The sequence below is a fragment of the Sander vitreus genome, chromosome 9, assembly GCF_031162955.1.
Source record: "Sander vitreus isolate 19-12246 chromosome 9, sanVit1, whole genome shotgun sequence".
In the NCBI taxonomy this organism is placed as follows: domain Eukaryota; kingdom Metazoa; phylum Chordata; class Actinopteri; order Perciformes; family Percidae; genus Sander; species Sander vitreus.
The window spans coordinates 33,409,995-33,424,112 of record NC_135863.1 but is presented as its reverse complement, the minus strand read 5'-3'; the positions used below and the strand labels follow the sequence as shown (position 1 = coordinate 33,424,112).

At 39.6% G+C, this 14,118-nt stretch overlaps 1 protein-coding gene across 1 annotated transcript in view; it reads right to left on the bottom strand.

The window, feature by feature from the left end:
• Positions 1-13,081, bottom strand: part of tmem131 (transmembrane protein 131) — a 34,309-nt gene extending 21,228 nt beyond the window's left edge. The window contains 10 exon segments of the mRNA XM_078259843.1: positions 23-79; positions 190-340; positions 955-1,035; positions 1,145-1,267; positions 1,369-1,485; positions 5,573-5,693; positions 7,124-7,192; positions 9,853-9,893; positions 10,099-10,160; positions 12,847-13,081. Coding sequence (XP_078115969.1) covers positions 23-79; positions 190-340; positions 955-1,035; positions 1,145-1,267; positions 1,369-1,485; positions 5,573-5,693; positions 7,124-7,192; positions 9,853-9,893; positions 10,099-10,160; positions 12,847-13,018 — 994 coding nt within the window. The 5' untranslated portion in view covers positions 13,019-13,081.
• Between the last annotated feature and the right edge of the window lie 1,037 nt (positions 13,082-14,118).

Genomic DNA, 14,118 nt, shown 5'->3' with positions numbered 1-14,118 from the left:
CTTCTGCTGTAATTCTCCATACCTTGTGACCGCAGCGTACCAAAGTCAAGCATCTCTGTGGAGGCGTATATACCAGGGGCTGCAAAAAAAGTAGTACAAACAGAAAAATGTTTACCTGACGGACAAGACGGAGTATTACAATAAATGTATTGTAGGTAATAAAATGTGACAAAGTCTTGGTAAGCACACCTGATGTGACCTCCACCTCTACAGGGAGAATGATGAACTGGTCTTCATTGGGGGCATTGGTTTTGATTCTGATGAAAGCCGTGTGGTTGTCGGCGTCTCTCGACGAGAAGCTGGCTCTCATCACCCCCTTTGTCTCGAATGGAGGAATCTCCTGGAGGGAGAAGGTCAGCATTAGGGCTGGGTATCGCCACCAATTGCCTGAATCGATTCGATTCCCAAGGTCCCTTTCTATTAGAGTTCCAATTTGATTTGATTAAAAAATAATGCAATTAGGGATATTTCAGTCACAATACCAATTTTGCTTGAATATGAAAAAGATTCTTAGAGAACTAGTGCTGTAAATTGTACAAGGTTGCCTCTAACCTGCCGCATTACAAATATTAATGTAGACTTTAAGAATTGACCCCAAAGCAGTTACATAGAGACAAAAAAAAATGGTCTTGCTTTCTTGCAGAGGGTGCGATGCAGAGACTGTATTTACCTGATGGCCATGGCAGGTTTACCCTCGCCAACATTTCGCCTAACTTTGGAGCGTTATTTAGCATAACATGAATTCCTTTGATCGTCTAGTTTCACATGAAACCAAAATCTTTAGTCTAGCTTTAGAACGTAGTCTCCTAAGAGATCGAGCTCAGGATTTAATCACCATTTTTTTTTCTTTAAACCCAGCCCTAGTCAGCATGGTTGAAAGTGATGAAAATTTGACTTCCGTTATCGTTCATCTTCAAAACAAAATAAGACTCGACACAAACACGTGGAACTAACCCATAATTTAAGAGTCCCTGTTTGTTGACCCGTGGGAAGCTCTAGATGAAGATCCCCCCCACTGGAGTACATCTCAACAACCTGGAGTAGGACATGGAAAAGGAACTCAATCCATCAATTAAACAGCTGTTCCATCCCAAAAAACTATGTGCCAGTTTAACCATTAGAGACTCTAATTACTCAACGTTACCTGTAGTGGTTCACTGTACGGGTTGTGGATGTTTATTAGAGGTGAGAAGCTGCTGTTTACAGGGACTCGAGCCCCGATGAAGGGCCGCAGTCTGTAGGGGTTTGGGATGCCAACCCCAAAAACCTTCAGGACAGAGATAGAAAAGCTAAATTAGTCACATTTCTCCTAGCACTAACTATTCAACTTGTGAATGAAAATGAAGTGTTGTTCATTTTGGTCTATACCTGGTATGTAAACACTCCATGATGTGATGTATTAATAAATAAAGTGTTTTCTACGTTCCCAACTACTCGGGCAAGAAATACGACATCGAATGACGTGTTCCCTCCTGGTGGAATTATCTGTTGAAAGATACAACATACATGATGTGCAGTACAACAAACGCAGAATGTTCTTCATCAGCTGGGCTAATAACCTGAAAGAACACTCACTTCCACAACACCTGACCTTACAGATCCGCTGCTACCAAAACATTACAGCTACACTCTAACTTTAGCATTTTGGTAGCGAATGTGGTTGCAAATAGTGACTGTTCAGTGGTTTTACCTAGATCACCCTGAATACTTTCCTGTCTATTTATATCTACAAAAACAGCTAAAAACAATATATAGTTAATTCATATAGACTAAATGTCATGTAGTAAGAGGTTGTACACAAATGTAACGAAACAGAACTTCTTGTGCCATCTCCGCTGCTGCAAATAGTGGAAGGAGTACAATTCACTGCTCACCAGATAAAGGCTTGGTCGAAGTGCAGAAGCAAAAAGATAGAAGCCTAATAGGAAGCATACACTCTAACCTGTGCATTCTTATTATTTATTAAGGCAGGTTTTTTTCAGTCAGGAAACTTCTTCAAGCAGGAAACAATATATAAGCTGTGCCATTTTTAGAACACCTCCCAAAGGCATTAGGGGTGTGAATCTTCACTGGTCTCACAATTCAATTCGATTATGATTATCCTGTCAACGATTTGAATCGATATCACGATGCATCACCTCTTCAATATTAATATATATTGTTACACATGGTTTTCATCAACAAATTCAAGTAGTCAGATATATACATGAACTCCCCTTTTTATCGTATCTGCTCTTAAAAAAGACACTTACGGAGTCTAAACACAGCAGACAAAAAAACAAAAAAAGCAGCAACCAGAAAATCAACAAGCAACATCAGCAGGCAATAATCAATTAAGGTCTGTCACTGCATCGATGCAGAATCGTCTAGGTCCGAATCGCGATGCCTAAAAGGCGTGGGTTTGGTTTCAGATGTGTACATATACTGTATATCCTGCATTAATATACACCTAAAACAAACTACTTCCTCTGCACGTTTTTCGGGTAAAATACTATATAAACCTCTGCTGTATTGTTAATGTCATGACCGAAAGAACAAGATCCAGGGTACAAGCGGCCAAAATGGGTTTCCTCAGGAGGGTAGCTGGCGTCTCCCTTAGAGATAGGGTGAGAAGCTCAGTTATCCGTGAGGAGCTCGGAGTAGAGCCGCTGCTCCTTTGCGTCGAAAGGAGCCAGTTGAGGTGGTTCGGGCATCTGGTAAGGATGCCCCCTGGGCGCCTCCCTAGGGAGGTGTTCCAGGCACGTCCAGCTGGGAGGAGGCCTCGGGGGAGACCCAGGACTAGGTGGAGGGATTATATCTCTAACCTGGCCTGGGAACGCCTCGGGATCCCCCAGTCGGAGCTGGTTAATGTGGCCCGGGAAAGGGAAGTTTGGGGTCCCCTGCTGGAGATGCTACCCCCGCGACCCGACCCCGGATAAGCGGATGAAGATGGATGGATGGATGGATGTATTGTTAATGTGCTAATAACCCTTCTTCAAATCATGTTTAGTTTCCATGATAGATATGATCGATAATCTTGAATTTCCATCTTTACTTCAAAGTGCTCTGTGCTTTACTGCCTGTGCATAACTTTTGATTGAGGTTTTATTTATATTTTTATATTTTTAAATAAACAGTTTCTTATCTGAAATATGCAGGGGAGGCGGAATACTTTTCTTTATCTTAGATTAGTTTCCGCACAATGCACACACACAATGTAATGCACACAGGAAATGGAGAAGCTACACAGCATAGCTTGAAAACAATAAACCAAAATAGAGAAACAGCGCTGGGAAAATCTGGGGGAGAGAAAGGGTGTGTGTGGGGGGGGGAAGAGAACTTTGACTTTGAGTTTCCAAATTATACAGTGGCAGTTCAAGAGTTCAAAAGAGCTCAAAAGTCACAGCTTAACTGAAAGTAAATTACATTAATTTGTTGTAAAATAAAAATAAACGGTAACTTAACTTGAAGGTGTCTACATAAGAGTGACATGACACTGTCATGAACACATGAACCCTAACTCTAAACCAAACCCTAACTTGTCATGACAAAAACTGAATGACACTTAATGACAGAAGCAGTATGTCATAAACGTTTATGACTTGTTTATAATGTTTATGACACGTTCATGACAGTGTCATGTCACTCTTATGTAGATACCTTCAAGTAAAGTGTAACCCAATAAACTATGCAGTGTATACTTTAAAGTATCAGTACATAGCATGAAGTTGGGACACATTTATAAATATACACCAACAGTCACTTGGCAAGCTCTGATGCATAACACATGTGCCACTGTGACCAGCGCAGGCAGAGATCTCTGGGGATTGTTGTCTCTAACTATATATAGGCTTGAGTGCATATAAGAATCCAAGCGTATAAACAGACAATCCAACACATAAAACCATAGCAAAATAACACTTAATAAGCAGAAATAAAGACTAGGTATGCATTGATTCCATGCAGTTAATAGCATTACATGTATTTGGCATTTATTAAAGAAAAATAACTGTGCCAAACCAAAAGACGGACGGGTCCAAAAGAAAGCTGTGACATATATTCTCCTATCAGGTGTTTTTAATGATGAAATGTGAAGAGTTTAAGTCCTTGCAGAACCAAACTGGATATCAAAGCATAACAACTCTCTGAACTGCAAACAACCTGTAAGCCTGCTCTTAAATTTGCCAAAAATTCAGAGAAACCTGGTGGAATCTATAGCTCACCTATGTCAAATTATGTTAATGACTACATAAAAGTATAGATCCAAAATCTTCCATTTTACCTAATGATGCCTAATGTCATTAGTACAAACTCTGAAATCTCTGGATCTCGCAGAATTTGTGATTTTTATCTACCCTATTATAGAAAGCCTTTATACAAACATATCCCATGACAGAGGACTAGCGGCGTCAGGTTGTTATCCTCAAAACCACACGGAATTCTTTCCTACTGAATGTCTTTGTAAACTTGACTCTTATATCCCGAAGTTGAATTTATTTAAACACCTTGGGCACACATAACAACAACAACAACCATCCTCTTCTTGACGACCTAACTTTTGTAATCAATGTTTTAGGGTAAAAATACACAGTGTCCCTACCCCACTTAAACAAGTACATGATGTGTGCAGAAACTACTGTGCTTAAAGCGACAGAACAGGTCTTTCCTAAAAAGGGTCAGGGTTACATGCAGTTAAGAAAACTGATCTGAACTGATCAGGACGTTTTTGTATTTACTACAGCTGGCAATAGCAACTTGAGGTTAAGAGAAAAAACGAACGGGAAAAAAAGGGGTGAGCCACATAAAGTCAACAGGCCCTTCCCTTCATCAGTTATTTTGGACCCATCCTCTTTGGACACTGCTTCCTGTGGGTTTAAATGACTATTTCAGTGTTTTCCACCAAATGCCAATAAAGAGTGTGTGGCATGTTTAAAGATTGTGTATACTATAACTTGATTATATTGCCGTTTACTTGTCCTAGTCTTGTCTACTTCTCTTTATAGAGTGCCATTCATCCCTTTGGTGTGGTCACATTTCTAATGACACGCAAATTGCATCGGGACTTCCCACTCAATTATTGCTTACTTTTCAGATTAGATTAGATTCAACTTTATTGTCATTGCACAGTACAGGTACTAAGACAACATAATGCAGTTTAGCGTCTAACCAGAAGTGCAAAAAAGCAGTCAAGTGCAGAGTAATGTACAGAATTTACAGAATAGAGAATAGTTGTTGCTGTTGATGCTTGAAGAAGATCCCCAAGTCTACTTGAGTTTAAAGCAAATAAAAAAGAAAGCAAATGCCACCTGAGAGACAGAAGGATACATTGCGTCTCCTGATTAGTCTCTTGTTTACAATAATCAAAGTTATCACACTGATTTATTCATGTTTCAAAATGCTGCATGATCAAGTAACATGGTGAGATCAACACACCCATGTGACTTAAGATCAAGGGAATGTTTTTTTTGGTAAACTAACAGGATAATCTGCATTTTCTATTATTAAGTTATTAAGCATTAGATGTGTTGTGACAACTAGGCTAATGACAAAAATGAATCAATGTTAAAGTGACTCCCAAGTGATTAGTACTTACCCGATTCTGGAAAAAGGATGCGTGAAAATGTGCTGTTGTTGCCGATATTGATATCAAACTAATTTCTTCTGAGCTAGGATTATGTAAATATACTTTCTCCATTTTTGGCATTCCAACGGGCCTGCAAATGAAGAAAAGAAGCCTTTGTAAGCGCTGGCAAACAACAACATATAGAAAGAAATTAAAAACTAAATGTAGAAGCACATGACACTAATAAAGTCACAATGACATGACATGAGAATTGACACAAAGGTGGAAACAGATTTTGATTTAAACAGAGGATGAATGAGAATGAGAAATTTGTTGAAAAATGTAACAATAAAAATACATGTTCTTAAAAATAAAGTCAAAGATTTTTTAAAGACAAGAAGAGAGACAGTAAACAGGTTTGGAATGTCATACAAATCACCTGGTGATTAATGATGCACTTGACATTCCTCTGGGTTACCTTCCCAAAATTATTAATTTATTAAAAAGGACCATACAAGTAGCTCTGCATGTTAAAACCTATTCCTTGTATATACTGCACTTTACATTACTGCACATCATAAACTCTTTGATTCCTACCTTCCAGGCAGCATGTGGTTTCTTTCATTTCAATATGGTAGGAAAATCAACTGGGAGAGACTTTAATGATTCTCCCTGCTCACAAATGCAAAACCATGCAAAGACAAAGTAACTTTGGCTTAAGAATAAAAGCCACTAAATGTTAACTGTGATGGATTACTTCTAGGTCAGTTGATTAAAACCTGGAAAACCACTTGTATGGTCCTTTAAACAAAGTGGATAAGAGGCATGTATGGTTTCTCCAACACAAGTAAGGCAGATGTAAACATGTCCATCTTCTTAACAGCTTAAATGAATGGCATCTAACAAGTTGAGCCTCTATCTATGGGCTGATTTATTAAGACCTCTAATCCAATCCTGCCTGCCTTTCCAGTGTATTAGAGACAGGGTGAGAATTTCTCAAGGTTTCATTTTCATGCCCTCAAAACATTCACAGCTGATAAGTGGATTGTTTATTGAGGAAGTAGAACACGAGAGGATAGGCCGAGGCAGCTGGGTCACTCACTGGGAGTTGGTGTAGGGTACCCCACTCCTGTGACAGTTAATTAACCATTTGCACCCTGGTAAGGTAGGCTACACTTGAAGCTGGGTCATGCCACATGGGTGTGTACACCCACTGTCAGGGTGGCATGTGATCCAACAAGTCCTGCGTAGGTGAAGCTAGGTGCTGACGCTTAGGTTGAATGCTTCCTCAGCGACACATTTATCGTTGACAGGCTGAGGTTACTCGCTTCAAGAGGTTTACTTTACATAATATAGAGAGCAAAAGGTCATATTGACTGAGCACCAGTCTGTAACTATCCACTGGGTTTTAAAAATGTTGTTTATTATATCAGATGATGCATTTGATCAAATATTTCCACTAAATAAGATTTAGGAATGAAGAAGAAAAACTTAAAATGACAAGTGTCTCAAACTATGTGAAACGTAATTAAGAAAAATCACAAAATATTAAATTAGTGTCAGAATACATCAAAGACTCACTGTTCGTGAAAGTCCAACATTGGAGGTTCGAATCGTATAGGGCGGCAGTTCCCACGGTGCGGGGATGTGCTGTGAGAGACATGCAGATGTGACAGCAGCAACAGCAAGCTAGGAAAAATACTCTCCATGTTTACAGGCATTTCAAACAAACGAGAGGCTAAACACACAAGCACAGACACCAGGGTCTGGGCCCAGGCGACCACTCCCATATAGAGTGCCCTATTTCCATGTGTAAAATCTTCATGAAAATCCATAGAGTAAAAAATGTATAAATCAACCGGACAAAGAAAAAAAAAAAAAAGTCTTCTTGTAATAATCAGAACGTGGCGTTTCTCTCACACGAAGGCAACTACTTTTGAGCATCGGTTCCACCCACCTGGTCGTTAGGACACATAACTCGTAACTCGCCAAACCTGTTTAACAACAGGTGTATCTTAACAATAGAAGATAGGTACAGGGCCGTACCCTAAAGGACAAAGGCAACATGCAACAGAACTGTGTAATGAGAGCCTTTATGTAAATGAAAAGAAGTTCAAAAGCAATGTGTGTGGCACATAAACCAACCTGATGTCATTTAATGGTTGAAAAGCAAACACACACCTGAATGTCACGTGCTCTTTTTTTCACCAAAAAAACTGTTGTGGGAAAGTTAACATTGCCACAAAAATATTACACGCAAGGAGACACTGTAGCTGGAATCTTTTTTATACTCGTCTTTCGCACCAGAATTGATGTGGTGGTACCCAACACCATCCTTTAATAAATCACTTGTGTGTAATTACCCTAACATGACCCTAGAGTCAGACAATTAAATCAATTTCACCTATTTACTACCAAGCCTATGCGTCCGGGAGCAGACAATGGCTGTAGAGGCATGCTCCAGTAGCAGAGCTCAGTACAGACAGGATGGATTTGCATCCCGAGGCACACGGTAATCCACAGAGACCCGACCATGCACTGCTCTTCCTGGATTATCTATCATCTATAGCCTCCTCAAGTCTTCACTGCTCCCATTAATATTACATCTACTGACAAAGTTCTTGCCGAGTTAGGGTTTCAGATTGGAAACTGGCTGTGAATTCTGCGAGGCCTTTCGCTCAGCACTTCAGAGCTAATGCGTTGAATGTCAGGGTGTAATTGGAGTAGCGGGGGGGTCATGAGGAGGGCTGTGCCTTTTGGCCTCAGATCTGCATATGCCCAGTGTCAGGCTATAACCTTAAGACGTGTGCATTAAAAACAAACATAGTGACTGTGAAACCCTATTGAATTCCTGTGGAAGTGACTACCATATGTTGATAACTTTCTTCACAAAAAGAGGAGCACACTGAGTAATAGAGATAATAATTAACATACAAAGGCTTCCAAACACTACACTACACAGACATAATGAGGAAAAAAGGGGAAGTTCAATATTTGAAAAACTTCACACAACACAAAACGGCAAAATACCCTCCCCTTCCACCCAAACTCGAGGGAGTGGTCATGCTATGCCCGTGGGAGATAACATTTTTGATTTAGAACATTGTGTACAAACAGTAAAGGCTTGCTGTATGCTGCACTCAGACAAAACACAAGTGTAAAAGTAAGTTTACAGTATTGTTTTCTAAGCAGAGGCCACAATACAAAAACATGTTAAAAATCCACTGACTGACTTGCACATGTTCCCTGCCTTAAAAACAGTATGTACTTTATTCAAGCAGTTCTACCTGTTGGACACATAGCCACGTAGCCTTTCCCAAGCCCACCACACACTCATTGTGGACTCATTTTACAGTTCTTAGACAGTCACGAAAGATCTCACAGTGCTAAGAGCACTCATCTGTCACACTTAGCTATGTCTGTCTCAAGGCGATCCTGACTGGGAGGCAACGTGACCTAACCATTGACACTTGTCAGGACCAGAGGTAAGGCTCCGTTGGTTGAAGTATTGAAAAAAAACAGCAGCCTGTCTGCTCCTCTTAGCCTCGACAGTGGGGTCAAACTGATATTAGCTGGGTCTGGGGTGTGCGCTGCCAGATCTCTACTCTTCCAAGTAGCTGTAGCAGCAGAGAGGCACACTGTGGTTTGGTTTAAGCAACAGATGACACAGACTGAGCCGTTTCCCTGACGACTCGTGTCACTATCAGCATGTCTCAGAGAGCTGAGGAGTGGTATGGGTGGGATCTGAGGAATCTGGCTTTCTCTAATTGACTTCATGCCATCATCAACCATACTTGTTAGTGTGTTTTTATGTTCTTGTTGTCATGTAGTGATTTTTTTTTTTTTTTTTTTTAAAAAAGGGTTGGTAACCGATACTGTAGCCTGGCAGTTAGTAATTAAATTCTTACCTAGGTTTGTCAGCCTTGACAAAAAACAACAACTTTGTGTTCAAATGAAACTTGTTCACATTGGCCACAGTGGCTGAAAATTGTTACAGCACCATTTCAGTAGCATCTTTGTTGTTTTCTACTTGTGAATGTTGGTCATGTTAAAGCTAGAAGCAAAATTCAGTGTGCTGTTGCTGTTGTTTTTCTGCGTCAAATCAGTACAAGAACTTTTAAGGCTCTTAATACTATATAAGCTCCACTCATTTAGCTTGTAGCAACACTTCACAAAAGAATGCACAGGTACAGTACATAGAACAACAGCACCTGCCTACACCCACTCTCATATATTGGCATTTAGCCAGAAACACATATTTGTTTGAAGTTCGGGAGGATATTTATGAAGTGAAAAATATAAAAACATACCTTTGTTGATGATATAAACTAAAATCAATGTCGGACTCTGCCTGCAAACGAACAGAGACATAAACAATTATCTAAATGGGATTTAACTGGATGTTACATTAGGCAGGTCATTTGTAAATCAAGTAAATGGCCTTATTTCAACCTTTTTCTGCTCTGTAATGGTGTAAATGTTTCTCTAACTGTGGTGAGTAATAGTTCAATTTGAATGGCAACAACAATAAGGCAAAACAGTAATATAGCACTTACCTGTAAAAGGCTTCCCTCGCCAAAATGTAAAACTTCTAGAATTGTGTCTGACTGAATGAATGCTGTAAAAAAAAAAAAGAATGACAAGACTGTATAAGTTTTATTGCGATCACCCATCAGTAAAAAGGAAAACAATCTGTTTCTAATTACAACAGAGTTTTTGAGAGTTTAACACTTACTGGAAGACACAGGAAGGGGAAACTATAGCAGAATTGGACATGTATGAAAAATAGCTTTCTGCTAGTAACCCAAATTACCACAGCAAAACTCATCAGTTTAGCTGTCATTATATTACTGTTAAAGACAACTACCTACTTGAACTTCAATCTCTTGTACATTCAGAGCAGACAAGAGACAAGAAAAATATCTGGCTTGAGATCTTTGCCTACATGCTGCTAGACTTGGTGTGAAAGTTTGGTGGCTAGGCCGTACCAAAAAGAAACAGTTCATCTACTACTAAGAACTCATCTGTTTTAAGGATGTTATAAAGTGTCAGTCCATCGGGCATTTCTGTGTATGAGGCTCACACTGATTAGTCTCCAACAAAAGGATGAACCTAAAGTCAGCACACCCTCATATTGTGTGTTATATAGAGTTGTGTGTTAAAAAGGTACTCCTTAGTAATCACACTATTATCACCAGGATTTTCAGGCCCGGATGTTTCTTGAACTGGCTGTCATATGACTACCTCCGAGTAGAAATCTACAAGCTTGGAGAGGCTAAAATTTGACACCCATGCTCAGCATTTAAAACGCTTCCCCTCTATTGTAAAGCTTTTCATCTGACACCACCAAAATACCACAACTTGACAACAAGACCAACGTTGGCGGATCATGTTCACAGCACACTTTTAGTATGTTACGGAAGCGTAATGCATTCACGTGAAAAAAAAAAAAAAAAAAAGTATTTGCCGCGTCTTTCTGAATTAATGAGATAATTATCTCAGAAATACTAAGATACATTTTCTATGAAAAACAATATCCTCTCTCACGGTTTATATCAGAATTTTGGAGATCATTTCCCCAGTTATTCAGAAAAACAGGGCAAATATTTGTTTCTCAAGTGAAAGAAACCTGTTCTAATGTTGGGCAATTAAACTGTTGCACTCCAATAACTCCTGCTAGTTATAACGAGTGTTTTAGATTTAAATGCCTCAGCAGATCCAAGTGATCTAATCACTTGATGCAACAACTCACAGTTTAATTTCCTTTTTAGATTCACATCACAAACCGCTAACATAGCCATTCTGCCATGGCTGAGCATCTAGTCAGAGTTGGAGTGAAGTTTTCCAAGTTCAAGTCACCTCTCCTTGGTAAGTATAGAGTGGGAAGAAATAACTTTTCCTACTGTACCTCAGTGGAACATACAAGACTAAATAAGGGAAAGCCATGGTGAAAGTTACACTTGATTAGAGCCCTGAGTGCAAGACTACAGAAAGTGAAACTTAGTGTTTTCGATCACTGTGAATCGTTACGGCTCGTTATTCAGAATATGATCACAATCAAAACAACAAATAGGACTACATTCAAAATGCCCTAAACAAAAATACTCTTTGGTACTTGATCCATCTGGCTTACTGAAGGTTTCTACCACACCCTCACATGTATTTTTGTATTTCTTCAATGTAATTTGTATGTTATGTTCTGTGAAACAAATAAACTAAACTGATCATGGAGTGCAACAATGGATTATTGGCGATTGCCAAACTGAAAGGAAGCAGGATGTTTTATCACTTCTCTCATTTAAATCACATGTCATCTCTCCTGGCATGAGCTTGTGTAAATCTGCTACAGATAGTTCAAATAGTGAAGCACAACTAGCAGTGAACTTGGTAACACTGACTCCATTTCCTAAGCTTGCAGTGTTGAGGTTGGCAGAAGCATGCCATAATAAGTGACACAATATTTGCCCAATAATCTCCTTTATCACTCAAGTACATTTCTTGTTAGATAACCAAATGAACCAATGTTACAATTTACAGGCACCAGACACGTCTCAAAGTTGGCACAGCTTATCTTGGACGTGGATTGCAGCTGTCCAGTCACGATTAGTCGATTTATCGCCGTGTGACCTGACATGGTCAGTCGATCTGACAGCTGGACACTTCAGTCCGCTCGATAAATAACATGCGGCTGTCATTTGGTCCGTGGACCGCTCAGTGCCAAGCTGGAACCAACCCAGGGTCCAAATCAAAACGCTCAGCCACGTATACAAAAAACCGTCACCTGACCGATTCAAGCATTTCCTTTATTGAGTGTAGTATGAGGAAGTAACGTTACTGTTAGGTAGGCTGGCGGCGATGTTACTACACTAACGTTGTCTCTTAATTTCAAAGCATTAACATACATGATGTGCTAACATTAGTACTAGCGACGGTGCTAACAAGCTGCTCTTTCCGTCTGTGCTTTGTATTATTTTGCATGTGTTAGGTAACGTTAGAGTGTTAGCCTAACTTAGCCATATATGGAAGGGATGACAACATGACAACAAGCTACAAACGACGCTAACGTTAACGTTTACTGTAACGGTAACGTAAAAGGTCACACATAGCAAACGAAAGACAGCACTTTCATTCTGAACTAACGCTATGCTTCTTTGTATCAATTTTTATTAGCAATATTATTTGCAAGGTAAACGGGCTAGCTGTGTTAAAGTTGGCCCGTAGAGGTAACCTCAACCCGCACTTCGTAGAAATGTCTACGGAAGTTAGCGCTAGCTTATGCGGACGTAGCCAGCTAAGTTACAAACCTTGTTTATTGGCCCGCGTCGTGTGAATAAAAGCAATAAATAACATCCTCAATAATCCGACACATGATGTTCTTGTTCTTGTGTGTGAGTGGCGAACACTCTGGGCTCTTCCTTGACTCGCCATGCTGCAGTTCTTTCTAGGATAACAAGCGAGCGAGTGTGCAGCGGACATGCCCGTCTCTCTCTCTGCTGACTCTGTCAATCATAGCCGTGAGGACTCGGAGCAGCTAACTACTGAACAGGACGTTGGCCCTGTCTTCTTCTTCTCTTCCTCTTCCGCTCCATGTGTCACGCGTCACAGGTTGACACACAGCGGTGTATACCGCTGCCTGCTGCCGCGGAGTGACTCCATCACCAGAGAGGACGTGTTGTCTTGTTATCGGGCTTGGCCTGCTTCATATGATTGAATTAGTTACTCCAACTGTGCTATATATGTCATCTCTATTCATCCGCACCTTACTCATCTGTATATCTGTGTTTATATACTGTCTGTTTATATAAGGGTGTTTATTGTGTAATATGTTTTTATTACTATTCTTATTATAACTAATTCTATTTTATCTATTTCATATACTTTTGTAGCTATATTTTTTCTCCTATGTCTACTTAATGTGTATTTGTGTTATTCTGATGTGTGTACATCTTTTGAGCTGCTGTAGCACAGGAATTTCCCCAGTGTGGGTCTATCTTATCTTATCTTATCTTTTCTGAGTCTTTAAGTAGAAGTATAGCACTATTGGGCTTTCCTTACTGGGTGCTATAATCCGCTACTTCTACGGTCATTTTACTGTAAACTGGCAATACAACAATTCCATTATTAAAGTGACTATATGTAACTTTTAAATGTTTCTGTAATTTTCCATCTGATGGCAATGATGTGATCTTCCATCGATTCTATCATTAGCACTCATTTGTTTGTTCAGTAGTTATTGATCGGATCCCAATTAGTTTGTTTTTTTTGCTTTGCTAATCTTCTTTGGGTCCAAAATAGTAAGAATGAAAGGAATTCATATACACAGTAGACAACTGTAGGCCAAGAGACAGAATCAAGGAATTTTCAATAAAACTAAAAAGACAGAAAAGAAATGAAATTTAAAAAAGATAAATAACACCAAACGTGGTAGCTGTTGGAAAATGAAACCAGGGTAATGGTTAATGGTTGACATCCATAAAGCCAGATGATTGCTGATAAAAGGTAGCATGAGCCCATATAGAACATGATAAGCTTGTTCTTTAGGGTGTCTTAAAGCTGACAGTAGTTGATTGTCTGCT